General features: G+C 40.9%; 1 protein-coding gene across 6 annotated transcripts in view; it reads right to left on the reverse strand.

Annotated features, from left to right (window-relative positions):
• Positions 1-395: 395 nt before the first annotated feature.
• CAPS2 (calcyphosine 2) overlaps positions 396-14,083 on the reverse strand; it is a 67,567-nt gene continuing 53,879 nt past the window's right edge. For all 6 annotated transcript variants that reach the window (XM_075931995.2, XM_075931990.2, XM_075931984.2 and 3 more), the window contains 5 exons: positions 13,184-13,260; positions 12,125-12,279; positions 10,889-11,008; positions 9,648-9,744; positions 396-1,640 (listed from right to left, as the gene is read on the reverse strand). In XM_075931995.2, the coding sequence (XP_075788110.2) occupies positions 1,465-1,640; positions 9,648-9,744; positions 10,889-11,008; positions 12,125-12,279; positions 13,184-13,260 (625 nt within the window). In that variant the 3' untranslated portion in view covers positions 396-1,464. The remainder of the gene's footprint in view (positions 1,641-9,647; positions 9,745-10,888; positions 11,009-12,124; positions 12,280-13,183; positions 13,261-14,083) is intronic.

The following is a 14,083-nucleotide window of genomic DNA, read 5'->3' on the forward strand; positions in this document are numbered from 1 at the left end:
TAGCCATGTTAGTTTGTAACTGGAAAAACTTAGAAAACAACAAATAATCTAGCAGCACCTTAGAGACTAACACAAAATGTAGATGGCATCATGAAGAAGTGGGTTGTGCCCATGAAAGCTCATACCACCATCCACATTTATGTTAGTCTCTAAAATGCTACAGGACTATTCGTTATTTAAATTTTTCCAGAGGAAACTTGTGTTACCATAGACCAGAAGACAGATCCAAAACCAAAATGTAGTCAAACAAACCACATTTTAACACCTCAGGACTGAAGATGTATGTGTCAGATTCTAAATTGATCCTAGTGTTAAAGATATATTTCGCAATAGTCTTGGTGAAAGATAATTTGAAAAACATCAATAAGGCATTTTCTATACAATTAATTTTCCAGGATTCACAAAATATACTTTATTAAAAGGTACAGCTAAATAAATATTTACTGTAGTAAGAAACATTAGAACAGAGTATGGATTAGAACTTTATTTTTTGTAGTGTGATTGCTGCATTAGAAAGATTTTTCTTTTACACCTATCAGTTTGGACTAAGGAGTTTAACCAAAATTAATGATCAAAGCAGCAGGATGTATGTAAGCCACTCATCTACAAATCATAAATCTATTATTTGTTTGAAAAAACAATTCAGCAAAAGATTATAAGAGTGAAAGTACATTACAGGCCCTGGAACACATTTATGCAACCTAAGCGCAAGTATGCAAAGTAAATCCAAACTCTAGTCAAAAGCATTTAATTAAAATCTTTTGGAGAACCTGTGGTTCAGTCTAGTGAAGATCAGTAAATATATTCAGAACAGACTGTATTTTGTTCTGCAAATTAGAACATTAAGGAGGCATGCACTGTTCTTAATTTTCTATGCACATTTTTAGTATTGTAGATCTCTCTCCCCTACCGAAACTTGGGGGGAAAATGAGAGGAATAAATTACGTCCTCTGATGAACATAAGAGCCAAGCAGAATCTGGCCCTATGCATTTCATAAAATAAATGTCCTCTTTGGTGAGTAACACATTTTAGAGAAAAAAACCCATAATGCTCATATATAATATATACAGTCAAATCTAAAGCTTCTGAAAAATACAACTGGTAATTATAATGCATAGTAAGTTTTCTCCTGTATGTATCCTTTCACCTATATTTGTATTCTAGGCTGCTGTTTTCAAAATAAGCTACACTATTTTAATGAGACAAGTGATCCTACTTCCAGAGGGAAGTGCATAAAGTTATTATAAATTTTGTTTAATAAAACACAAAATTTACATAAAAAGAAACATTCAAAGGGAGCTTTACATATAACTTATATACCCTTCTGAAAATTGACTCAAATATTTTCAGACTAGTAAAACAAATTTGAAACATTCATTCAAAAAGTAACTTGTGAGGATTTATTGTTCATATTTTAATCATCATTTAAAGTCTTTTTTTTACATTCTATATATTCTGCAGTTCTAAATTCCCCAAGCATTCTTTAAAATATTAACAAAATCTTCATCATCCATGATTTCAATACTTAATCCTTCATAGTAATCTTCAAACTCACAATATGATACTTCACTGGGATTGCTGCAGACATGCTCTAGAGTTTCTAGAAATGAAGATTTAATTTCTTCCTCTGTAGCATCGCCTGTTAAAATATTATTTGCCATTAAATATTCTCAGAAACACTCAATATATAGTATTTGATACATGTAAGGAAAATAAACTTTTAAAAATTGTGTTTGTGAAGATTTTTCCCTTTAGCAAACTACAAATTTTTTATTTTAAAAAGTATTTGTCAAAAGAAATGTCTGTCTTTACTTTTAACCAGAATTGAGTTTACTATACATGAATAATGTAATTGGAATAGTGGAGAATTGTTTTCATTTGATTTAGGCTACTAGAACTGTCTCATTTCCATAACAATGGACATCCTATTCCCTTTATCATCACCACCAATTTTTCTTCAAAGAACTCCAAAACAGAATAATCCAGTAATTCAGAAGTGTGCTACATACTGTAAGCTTAATCTTTTTTGACTAAATCCTCACTGGCACTTTATAGTGCTGCAACTTTCTGACTCAGGGGTGTGAAAAAAAACCCTCATCCCCCTGAATGCAGCAAGTTACAGAGCTGTAAAGCTCCAGTGTGAACCAGGCAACCACTACTCCCCTCAGGGAGGTGATTTACGTAGAATGCTGGGAGAGCTCTCTCCAAGCGCTTGAACATCTCAAAACCCAAGAATTATTCTTAAATAATAGTCCTCTCTACAAAGATGCCACCTCCTGCCAGGGGATAGCTATTCCTTCCACCTTCTCACAGGGCTCACCTTCTCTTCCAGCAGGTGTTTCGGAGTGATCCTTCTCCTCTTAGTTTTAGGTATATTAGTCTGCCATAGCAGGTGATGATGCAAGATAGAAGAGAGGCACAGGCCTTCCCTACACTTCAGGCTCCAGGACCCCTAAATTGCACAGAATCTGTCCCCATTACTGTAAACTGTGGCATACTTCACTTTTCCTGAGGCCGCTTTCTAACTTAAGAGAGTCCTTTGGAGGATCCATTCCTGACAACCTCCCCATAGGGAAGCACGAACAGGCTTCTGCAGAAGAAAATTTCATCTGCTTCATCTGCAGTCATCCATGGCTTCTACAATGGAAAGTAGATATGCCTATATGAACCTAATAGTAAATCACATTCTTTGTTGTAGAGAAAGCCAAAATGAAAAACTAAGGGTATGTCTACACTACAAAGTTAGTTCGAACTAACGGACATTAGTTCGAACTAACTTTCATAGGCGCTACACTAGCGCTCTGTTAGTTCGAACTTAATTCGAACTAGCGGAGCGCTTAGTTCGAACTAGGAAAACCTTATTTTATGAGGATTAAGCCTAGTTCGAACTTACTAGTTCGAATTAAGGGCTGTGTAGACCTTTAATTCGAACTAGTAGGAGGCTAGCCCTCCCCAGGTTTCCCTGGTGGCCACTCTGGCCAACACCAGGGAAACTCGTCTGCCCCCCCCCCCTCCCGGCCCCGGTCCCCTTAAAGGGGCACGGGCTGGCTACGGTGCCCGTGCCAGGTGCAAGCCTGCCAGCACCCAGCCAGCAGACCCTGCACCTGGCACGCATCGAGCCACCCACCCGATGCCCCCCAGCCCTCCCCCTCTTCCCGGGACCAGCCTGGCGGCTCCCGGGAGCTTGCCCGGGACCGCAAGAGGCGGGCACCCGCCTGGTCTAGAGCGGACATCGTGGACCTCGTCCACGATCTCTGCACTAGGCACAGGAAAGTGGCCATCTAGGGCAGGAGAGCTGCCAGCCTGGCCACCCAGGAGCAGGTGTGCATGAAAATCAAGGGGGTCCACTGAGACCCCCGACCCTGAGCCCTGAGCTTACAATGGCCGTACTGGGTCAGACCAAAGGTCTAGCCCAGTAGCCTGTCTGCCGACAGCGGCCAACCCTAGAGACCCTGGAGGGGATGGACCGAAGACAGTGACCAAGGCATTTGTCTCGTGCCTTCCCTCTCCAGCCTTCCACAAACCTTGGGCAGGGACACCACTCCTACCCCTTGGCTAATACCACTCCATGGACCCAACCTCCATGACTTGATCTCACTTCCCTTTAAACTCTGTTCTAGTTCTAGCCTTCACAGCCTCCTGCAGCAAGGAGTTCCACAGGTTGACTCTTTGCTTTGTGAAGAAGAACTTTCTGTTACTAGTTTGAAGCCTGCTACCCATTCCTTTCCTTTGGTGTCCTCTAGTCCTTCTTTATGGGAACTAATGAAGAACTTTTCTGTATGCACCCTCTCCACCCAACTCCTGCTTTTAGAGACCTCTATCCTGTCCCCCCTCCATCTCCTCTTTTCTAAGCTGAAAAGTCCCAGTCTCTTTAGCCTCTCTTCATATGGGACCTGTTCCCAACCCCTGATCATTTTAGTTGCCCTCCCCTCTCCCACCCTCTCTCTTCCCCTCTCCCACCTCCTTTTCCCAGTCTCCACCAGTTTTGTTCAATAAAGACAGATTCCATTTTGGAAGACATGTTATCTTTATTTTGTACATCAAGAAGAGGGGCTAGGGAAGGGTAAGTGGAAGGAGGTGAGGGAGGAATGGGGTATGCGCCCCTGATGGGGAGGAATGGGCTGGCTCTGCGGGCTTTTGGGGTGGAAGCTCTCCTGCAGCCACCCAATTACCCCCTCTCCCGAGATGGCAGCCTGCAGCAAGTGCAGCCGGTCTGATGGCCGAGTGCTGTGATGTGCCCAGTGTGGGTACTCCGGGTAATCCAAACCAGGACTGCTTTGCAAGTGGGGCACCCTGAGAACTGTCTGTCCGGGGTGGGGGTCGGGATCCTTTAAGCACAGCCCTCGGCTAGCCTGACACAGCATCTCCATGCTCTAAGTCCTCCTCTGATGCCCTGCCGGCACTGCTTCCGGCCATCCTTAAGCCTGGTTCAGGGTCCACTTAATGTGGACATGCTAGTTCGAATTAGCAAAACACTAATTTGAACTAGTTTTTTAGTCTTGATCTGTTAGTTCGAATTAGCTTAGTTCGAATTAATTAATTCGAACTAAGTTAGTTTGAATTAACGTTGTAGTGTAGACGTACCCTAAGATCCTAGTCAATCTGACTAGGAGGAAATGTATTCCTTTCCCCAAATCTGGTTATCAGTTTCACACTGAGCATGTGAGCAAGGTACACCAGCCGGGCACTTAAGAAAAAGGATTCTCTACATCAGCTCAGAGCACTGTTCCACCCCCTTTTCTGTCCCATCTCCAACTGTGGCCAATCTATAATGCTTCAAGGAAAGGTGGAAAACCACCCCCACAGAATACATCTAGCTAATTGTACTTCAGGGAAAAGAACTGCTTCCTAATCCCCGCAGACAATCATTTGAAGTGTAAGATTTGATTAGTAATTATCTTAGTGCAGAGCTGCCACTGTTGTGAGCATGAGAAAGGCAATGCAGACAAACTTGTTCTCCCCCCAGCCCATGATGAAGGGGATGAATGGAAAAAATCACAGAAAGGACCACCATAAGACCATTCAGCACAAACACAGGCCACAGAATTTATTCTGGAAGTAAGATACATGTTTTAGAAAGATCTCTAAACTTCTTTTAAATGCCTCAAACAATGGTGAACTCGACCTCTTATCATCCCACCCAAGTAACCCCTTGTAATGTGTAAATACTTCCACTGCTAGGAAACTACCTATATTTCAAGGTTGAACTTTTTAACTTCAGCTTCCAAACACTGGATCTTGCTATGCTTTTGTCAGCAAGGTTGAAAAGCCACCACTGACAGATCAAGCCACCTCTCAACCTTCTCAGTGAGATAAAGAAGTTGAACTCCTTAAGCTTTCCATTATAAGGCTTGTTCTTTAGTCTCTGGGTCATTTTTACGGTCCTCTTTTGAACTCCCTCCAGAATCTTCACATCCTTCTTAATGCCAACAGACTTGTCAGCCCCATGAACAAGGCGGGGTGGGATGTGCGCAGCTCCATGCTCCCAGAAAGAGCAGGGGCCTGGGCGGAAGAAGTGGGGCTAAGGACAGCAGAGCCAGCCTTCAGTGCCACCCCAGGGCTCACTATGCTGGGCCCCGAGAGATGCTTAAAGCACATGGTGTGGTACTCTGGCAGCAGTTTAAAGGACCCAGTGCTCTGTTTGCCACCACCATTACTGTAGAATTTGAATTACCTGGCCTGGGGCAGCTGCCCCCTTTTTCTTCCCCCCACTTCATCAGTAGGCCTTTACCGAGGCAAGATCACTTCCCCCCTTCTATTAGATAATCCCCTTTTTAATACATCCATTTTTAGAACTACAAAATAATTTAAAGTAATCGAAACGCTAAGTTCCTCAAATGTTGAAATATTTTTATTAATGCAGACTGAACTTATTCAATTAATCTTGAGACACCTAAATCCTAAAGCAATCCTTTGGAAAATATCCTGTCTCTTCCATAAAGGGGGCTGAGTGATTGTACCCAACTGTGCTATGACAGGAGGAAACAGAATAACTGTAATATATGGGAATGCTCCAGGCTTTAAGCATTTCAGAAACAACTCAGTTATATACAAAAACAAGGAAATAAAAAACCCACTGATTTTTGCGAGGGTTGGAGTTTATTCTGAGTTTTTATATCTAATCTGGAGATGGATACAGACTGCAGAGAATATTCAAGAAATTAGGCAATATTGCTGATAATAAGAATTCCAGTATTAATTTCTATGAAAGTGTGATCTCAAAATTGGATTTCTTCTATGATGTAAATTTCTTTTTCTTGAATATTAGATGTAAGCCTTGTAAGTTCTTTTCAGAGCTTTAACAACAGAAAATGGGCTTCAAAAGGTAAAATACCTCAAATTATAAGGGATTACTGAATGTCATACCCCAGAAAAATATTGTTTATTCAGAAGGTAGCTTATATTCAGGATACATTTAGAACTTGTCCCTTTGGTAATTAGTGCACAAGAAGTTGTGGTATCACTCTACTGTACACAAGCCTGCCATAAATGTGGGCTGCGTCTAGACTGGCATGATTTTGCGGAAATACTTTTAACGGAAAAGTATTTTCCGTTAAAAGTGTTTCCGCAAAAGAGCGTCTAGATTGGCACAGATGCTTTTGCACAAAAAGTGCTTTTGCGCAAAAGCACCTGTGCCCAGTATAGATGCGCTTTTGCGCAAGAAAGCTTTGATGGCCATTTTAGCCATTGGGCTTTCTTGTGCAAAAAATTAAGGTGCCTGTCTACACTGGCCCTCTTGCGCAAGTATTTTTGCGCAAGAGGGTATATCCCTGAGCGGGAGCGTCAAAGTATTTGCGCAAGAAGCACTGATTTTGTACATTACAAAGTCAGTGCTCTTGCGCAAATTCAAGCGGCCAGTGTAGACATCTGGCAAGTTTTTGCACAAAAGCAGCCACTTTTGCGCAAAATCTTGCCAGTCTAGACTCACCCTTAGTGTCTCTGTGGACTCTGCTGCCACTTTCCACATTTCCTAAAGTGTGACTCCCAGAACTGGACACAGTACTCCATTTGAGTAAAGTGGACCAATTACCTCTCATGACTCAATATGACATTCCTGTTAATACACCCCAGAATGAATTAGCCTTTTTCACCACTGCATCACATTGTTGACTCATTTTTAATTTGTGATCCACTATAAGCACTTGATCCTTTTCAGTCATACTAGCATCTAGTTAGTTACTCCCCATTTTATAGTTTGATCACCCCCCCCCCTTAAAATGTAGTTCTTTGCACTTATCTTTACTGACTTTCATCTTACTGATTTCAGACCAATGCTTCAATTTGTCAAGGTCATTTTGAATTCTAATTCTGTTCTCCAAAGTGCCTGCAACATCTTCCAGCTTGCTGTCACCTACAAACTTCATGAGCATACTCTCTATTCCAGTATTTCCCAAACTATGGGCCAGTGCGGCTGCCAGGCGGGGAGCAGAGTGGGGCGGGCTGGGAGGTGGTGTGCGCGTGGGGGAGGAAACCGGCTGCCGGAAAGCAGGGTTGGGGGCAGCAGGGCTGTCCCATGGAGATGGGGGGAGACAGGCGGCCAGCGGAAGCAGGGTGGGGGCAGTGGGACTGTCCCACAGAGATGTAGGCGGGCGGGCGGGTGGCTGGCGGAAGCAGGGTTGGATGCAGCGGGGCTGTCCCGTGGAGATCTGGGCAGGCGGTGGAAGCCGGGCTGGGGGCAACAGGGCTGTCCCGCGGAGATCTGGGCAGCGTAAGCAGGATTGGAGGCAGCGGGGCAGTCCCGCAGAGATCTAGGCGGGCAGGTGGTGGAAGCAGGGTTGGGGGCAGCAGGGCTGTGCCGCAGAGATCTGGGTGGGCGGGCAGAAGCAGGGTTGGGGGCAGTGGGGCTGTCCAGCGCTCGGGAAGGGCAGGGAGTGGAACCAGGGCTAGACGGGGGAAATCAGGAGGAGGTGGGCGGGAGAACCAGCTGCCGGAAGCAGGGCTGGATGAGGGCAGCGGGGCTGGTCTGGGGGATTATCGGGAGGAGGGGCTGACCAGGGGAGATTGGTGGGAATGGGGGAACCAGACACTGGAAGCAGGGCTGGACTGGGGAGATCGGGGTGGGGGGTGGAGTGGAACTGTCCCGGGCACATGCAGATCCTGCAGACCCTGGCAGATGAGTGAGTCTGGCCGGGGATTCCATTTTGCCCCCCCCTACCCCCACATACCCTCCCTCGAGTAGCTGCAAACTGCCTGGCAGGTAAACACACTCAGGCAGCGTGAGCATGTCTACCAGCCAGGCAGTTCGCAGCTAAGGACTGATACACCTAATTGTAATAAAACTAACCTAATTAGAAAATACCAGACATTTTATATATCTGGTAATTTCTCAATTTGTTTCCCGGACAAAACCCTCAATACTGGGCTGTTCGATACAAAACCGGACACCTGGCAACCCTACCCTTCCTTGAACCCTCCCTCCTAGCCAGAAAGCCTACCCCCAATCTGCTCCTGCTCCCGCCTCCTGGAGTGCCCATGTGGCGCCGGGTCCCCCAAGCCCTGGCCCAGGCTGGGCGGAAGATACAGCTGAGTGAAACACTGAAAATGTATTCATTTTTCATTCTTTTTTTTATATGCATTTATATTTTTGGGCTGCAAAAAACAGTACTGAAAAAAAATGGGTTCCAACTAAAGTAAAAAGTTTGGGAAACCCTGATCTAGCCAACTTTCTATCCATCTTACAGTCCATTTTTCCAATCCATATTCCCTTAACTTGCTGGCAAGAATATTGTGGGTGACTGTATCAAAAGCTTTGCTAACGCTGGCACTGGGGGCTTTGGGAGGACCAGAAACAACTTATTTGAATATTCATCATTTGCTTAATGAATGTGCAAATATGCAAATGAATGTTACCGGTCCTCCAAAAGCTCATGAATGGATTTACTGGTCCCCATGTCAAAAAGTTTGGGAACCCCTGTTCTATTCCATTATCCAAGTCATTAATGGAAATATTGAGTAGTATTAGAACCAATCATGACCCTACTAAATATACCTTTACCAGTTTGGCAGTGAACCATTGATAACTCCTCTGAGTACAGTCTTTCAACTAAGTGTGCACCTTTTAGTAATTCCATATAGATCGAATTTCCCTACTTTGCTTAGGAGAATGTCATATGGACTGTATCAAAACCTTTACTAAAATCAAGATACATCACGTCTATTTATTCCTCCCTATCTCCTGTGCCAGTAATCCTGTCAAAGAAGGAAATTAGGTTAGTTTGGCATCATTTGTTTAACAAATCCATGCTGGCTATTTCTTATAACTGTTTGCCTCTAGGTGCTTATAAAATTATTAATAATTTGGTCCAGTATCTTTCTAGTATCGAAGGTAGTCTATCATTCGCTGGTCAGTTAAGTCAGAGAAACTATATATGACCACGGGATATTAGAAGTGTAGGACTGGAAGGGACTTCAAAACATTTTCTAGTCCACTCCACTGCATTCAAGGCATCATTAAATAGTAACTAGACCTTTCCTAACAGGTGTGTTTAGGTGTTTTGGCCAGAGGACAAAATAATTCTAATTAACAGCCTCAAGTCCAAGCCATTGGGAAACATACCTTATAATAACAGCAACAATTTGCAAGTACTATAGCTCTGCTAGCAAGTAAGATCAGCTAGCTAATTAAAATACTTCTTACTTGAATTACCTGACAACACTTGGGAGTGTTTCTTGGCACAATAACACTTTCTGATGTCTACCATAGGTACTCTGCCGGTTTTGTTGAAATCAAGTTTCATGTAAGCCTAAACAAAGATAAAAAGGAAATGTGTTACAGAAGTCGGAAGAAATTATGATATAAATGCATTTAATTAAATCAGATATTTTATGTCCAATGTAATGTATGTAAAGTGAAATACTTACATATTTTATATGAGCAATCTCAGTCTGCAATGTAGTCAAAAACCTGACTCAAAACATTGTGAGATTCCATTGTTACTATCCCTCAATTACTTCTACATAAAATGTAAACATTTTTCCCCACTAATACTGCAAATTCAATCTAGGATCTGAAATCAAGCAGTGTTCTTTATGCCTTTTGCTCAACAACAGGAAAAGATTCTGAAATCAGTTCCTAGTTGACAGCCATTTACATGGGGCAGAAAAAGAACTCAATTAAATCTCCCATAATTGGATTGCATTGACACTGATAGCAGTAATAATTCAATCTTTATTTCAATGGCATCAAACAGAGTGTGGGATTCAGAGTAAGACTGGGAAAACCAGGTCCTCTAGGAATAAAGTTACCAAAAAGCAGGGCATTATTCTTAGTATTTAACAACTTAGAGTCAGTAAAATATTGGATGGATTCTAATAAGGGTCCTAGAAAATGAAAGGTTTCAATTGCATTAGCAATCCCTTTATCTATCCAGTTTTCACACATGCAACACCTTACAAAATGGTAAGTGATATCTTGCACTCACATAGTGCTTTTCCTCTGTAGATTTCAAATGATTTATGTCTCTTTGACAGATGGGGAAGCTTTGACAGAAGGCACATAGCTGACATGGCTTGCCTAAACACAATTATGGGAGAACCAAAAATGGAAGGCAGTTCTTGAGTCCCAATTCAGCGATCTATCCATTAAACCTCATTGTAAGAATGAGTAAGTATAGGGAGCATGCTAAAAACTGATGAATTTTTGGTGCCAGTTGCAGAAATCAAAACTGGGTAATTCCACAAAAGCAAAGCAGATGCAGCCTTTTAATCTACATGTAGACTAGATTAATGTACCGGCATATCATTTTAGATGCCTAAATTTCAGATACACAACTTAACAAAAAATCAAAACCAAAATATATTATTGACCAAAAATAGGCATTCAACAATTTCAGATGTTTCCCATATATGTTGTTATATCCTTATGTGGAATAACTAAAATAAACTTACTTTTCTAACAAATGTTTTTCGATACTCATTCATTTCTCCAATAAAGGCACGAGTGAACTCCCCATAATCAACTTTATCATTTCCGTTATCATCAAGAATAAGCCACAAAGACTCAAAATCCTGCAATTTAAAAAAGAGTGACTTTCCAATGTTACCTCCTACAAGATCTCTCTCAGCATAAGCTAGTCAGATTCGTTTATAACAGAATGTATTATAAATTATTGAGAGATTCACATTATTACGGAACGACTGCAACTTAAATTTGCCAAAACATAATTACAGAAGACAGATTGTCTGTTGGCAGGTAAAGCAAAAACTAAGGGTTTGATTTCATCCTGTAGGAATATACTGGGGCTGAGCCCTCTGAAATTCCCAAAATTTACTGAGCATCCAATAAAGGCTTAAACTCTGCTGCCGCCATTTAGGAGGCAAAAAAATCCCACTTCTTCGATAGCAGAGATGAGGCAATATCATGACCCACCAGACTTTTTTGGGACTAAATAATCATTTGCTAAACCAAGACTGTCTTTACTCTGTCTCAGAACCCAGCACCTCCTTTAGAAAGAAATTATCTTATTTTAGAGTTCATTTAAATCCATCTTCCCTTGATGTCACCAAAAACAAGCCAAGAGTAGCAACCGAAGCAATATTCTTTCCAAGAATTCAGGTCAAGAACACAAGCAGCAGTTACGGGAGCACCACAATGACTGACCACTCCTGTTCCTAGATGGTAAAAAAGAGTTGAATTCCTGGGATCCTTACTAATAGATTATCAACATCTATTTTGACAATGGGAATCTACTACCCAGTCTAATACATGGAATAGTCTAACCTGAAATAAAGGCATTATTAATTAAGGATATGAACATAGTAAACTACCATCAGTAACCTTTTTCAAAGGAAGTTTCTCCTACTCTACCTATCAGCTGGAAGTATAGTAGCTCTCACTCAATTAGGCCCCAGCACTTTAAAAAAAATATTAATTAAAGAGAACCTGAAAAAAAAAGGGGTGCCTTTTTCTGCTTCTTTATGATATTTAAAGAAGGCATGACTGTTACTTTTTAAAGGGGGTTTCATGTGGGATTAAAAGCAGAAGTACCAAAAAGCACAGAAAAAGGAGCAAATATAGTCATTCAAACTGCATAATTAAATGAAGACAAGTAGCAACTCCATAAAGTTTTAGTAGACAAATCACTTCGGTATCACACTCCTGATTGCAATTGCATCAAGACTTACCTTTTCAGGTACTTCTAAATGAAATAATGTTAGAGCTTGTTTAAAGACTGCTTTAGAAAAGGCTCCATCTCCCTTATGATCCAGTTCTCGGAAATATTTTCCTAATCTTGTTACAACACGAACTCCCCTTTTACTTAGCTTCTCTTTAAGTATACCTAAGGATCAGATGAAATGTTTACATGAAGATGTTTTGAAGATGCTTTCCCAAAAACTCCCACTGAGCACACTGCTAGCTAAACATCATATCCATGCATCCAACTTCTCTTGTTTTTGAAGTGTACGGGCTTTTAACACAGACCAGCAGTTCTGACTGAGAATTTTCTCTCAGTTCTGACTGAGAGATGTGAATAGCAGTGCATGCTGCCTAGTAAATCACTCATGTGGACCCTGTGCACGTGAACTTAAAAATTCCTACTCTGGATTAATGTAATCCTGTTTGAATATAATCATATTCATGTGAAACAGCAAAATCTTCTCTCTGAAAGCCTGTACACTACAAATGAAAGATGAATTACATCTTCCAGGAAACATTAATAAATGTGCCTTGACGTCTTTATTAGGAAGCAAAATATTTAATATGCAGACCGTGAAAATCTAGAACGCATCCAATATATTAAAAATGACCAAAAGCCATTTTCTCAAATACTGTATCAGTGACAAATGGGCAAAATATATTAAAATTCATTGTCACATGAATGGGGTTCTTAACATCTCTTTTATAAGTGATGTCATTACCGAAAGCAACATTTTACACATTACATTTATAACTAATCTACACATCAGTGTCTACTGGCTTTTTCTTTTGTCAAAAAAAGAAGAAAGAAAATTCTCTAGAAACATACATATATTAAAGCACAAAGCAAGAGACATATGTGTTTGCATTCTTTTTCTCTGATGTTTGATCCCTGTAGTAGTAATAATTATTGTATTCACTTAAATACCTTGCTTTTACTTATTTTTAAAAGAAATAATATTAAAAACTATGCTTTTTAGATTAATAGAAAAGACACTAAAACGTAACATTAAATGTAAATTAAAATTAATAAAAAGTGTACAAACCTTGAACAATCCTGAAAACCCTGCTCTCATCAATCTCTTGCTGGGTAATATCTTGCTTGATTCCCACAGAAGTAGTTCTGAAATTAACCAGTCGATAATTATAAAGTTACCTACATTGCCAAAATGAAAAGACTGCTAACAAAAATATTTCAAACAGAAAAAAGCCTTCGATTCTTATATCACTCATCAGCATATTAAGTGCCTTAATTTTAATAACACAAAATGTTCTTGTACAATAGTAGTAGGAATGAGATCTTTCTTACCCAATAATGTTCTGTTAACAGTTTCTCTCATACATCACTGATAAATAACACTTCTCCCCTATGGAATTCAGAAGCAATAATGTTGCTGGAATTTCCAGTACTAAGCCCCTCCCTTAGGCCACCAGATGAGTTTTCCCAAAGCTGTAGAAATACTCTAGCAACCAATTATTAGAATTAAGATGACAACCTGACATCATATATAAATAACCTTAAGGTAACTAGGTCTCCATTTAGAGGAAATTTTCAATTTCTTACAACACACAGTATTAGAGTCATCTACCAGATTGCCAGGGTGAGTTGGTTGATAAAAGAAACTGCTAACAAAGAAAAATATCAGGTAAGAAACTGCCTAACAGCTTTTCTCTCCATCACCACTAATGGGAAGCAGTGAGTAATGAATCACAAAAATAGAGAGACCCAGGATAAGCAGAATTTTAAGAGCCAAACAATTAGCAGAAATAGAAGACCCTCCATACAGTGCAAGAGTTTTGTCATTTAAGGAATCCCTTGAGAATGAGCCAAACAACATCTTCCTACCAACTGAAGCCTCTGCAAAATCTACTTTGCTAATCTTCTTCTGAGAAGTCTCATATATTTTTCCTTGTGATGCCACAATGGACATTGTGGAGAGAGTTCT

The sequence above is a fragment of the Pelodiscus sinensis genome, chromosome 1 (assembly GCF_052426305.1).
Source record: "Pelodiscus sinensis isolate ZL-2025 chromosome 1, ASM5242630v1, whole genome shotgun sequence".
Taxonomy (NCBI): Eukaryota; Metazoa; Chordata; order Testudines; family Trionychidae; genus Pelodiscus; species Pelodiscus sinensis.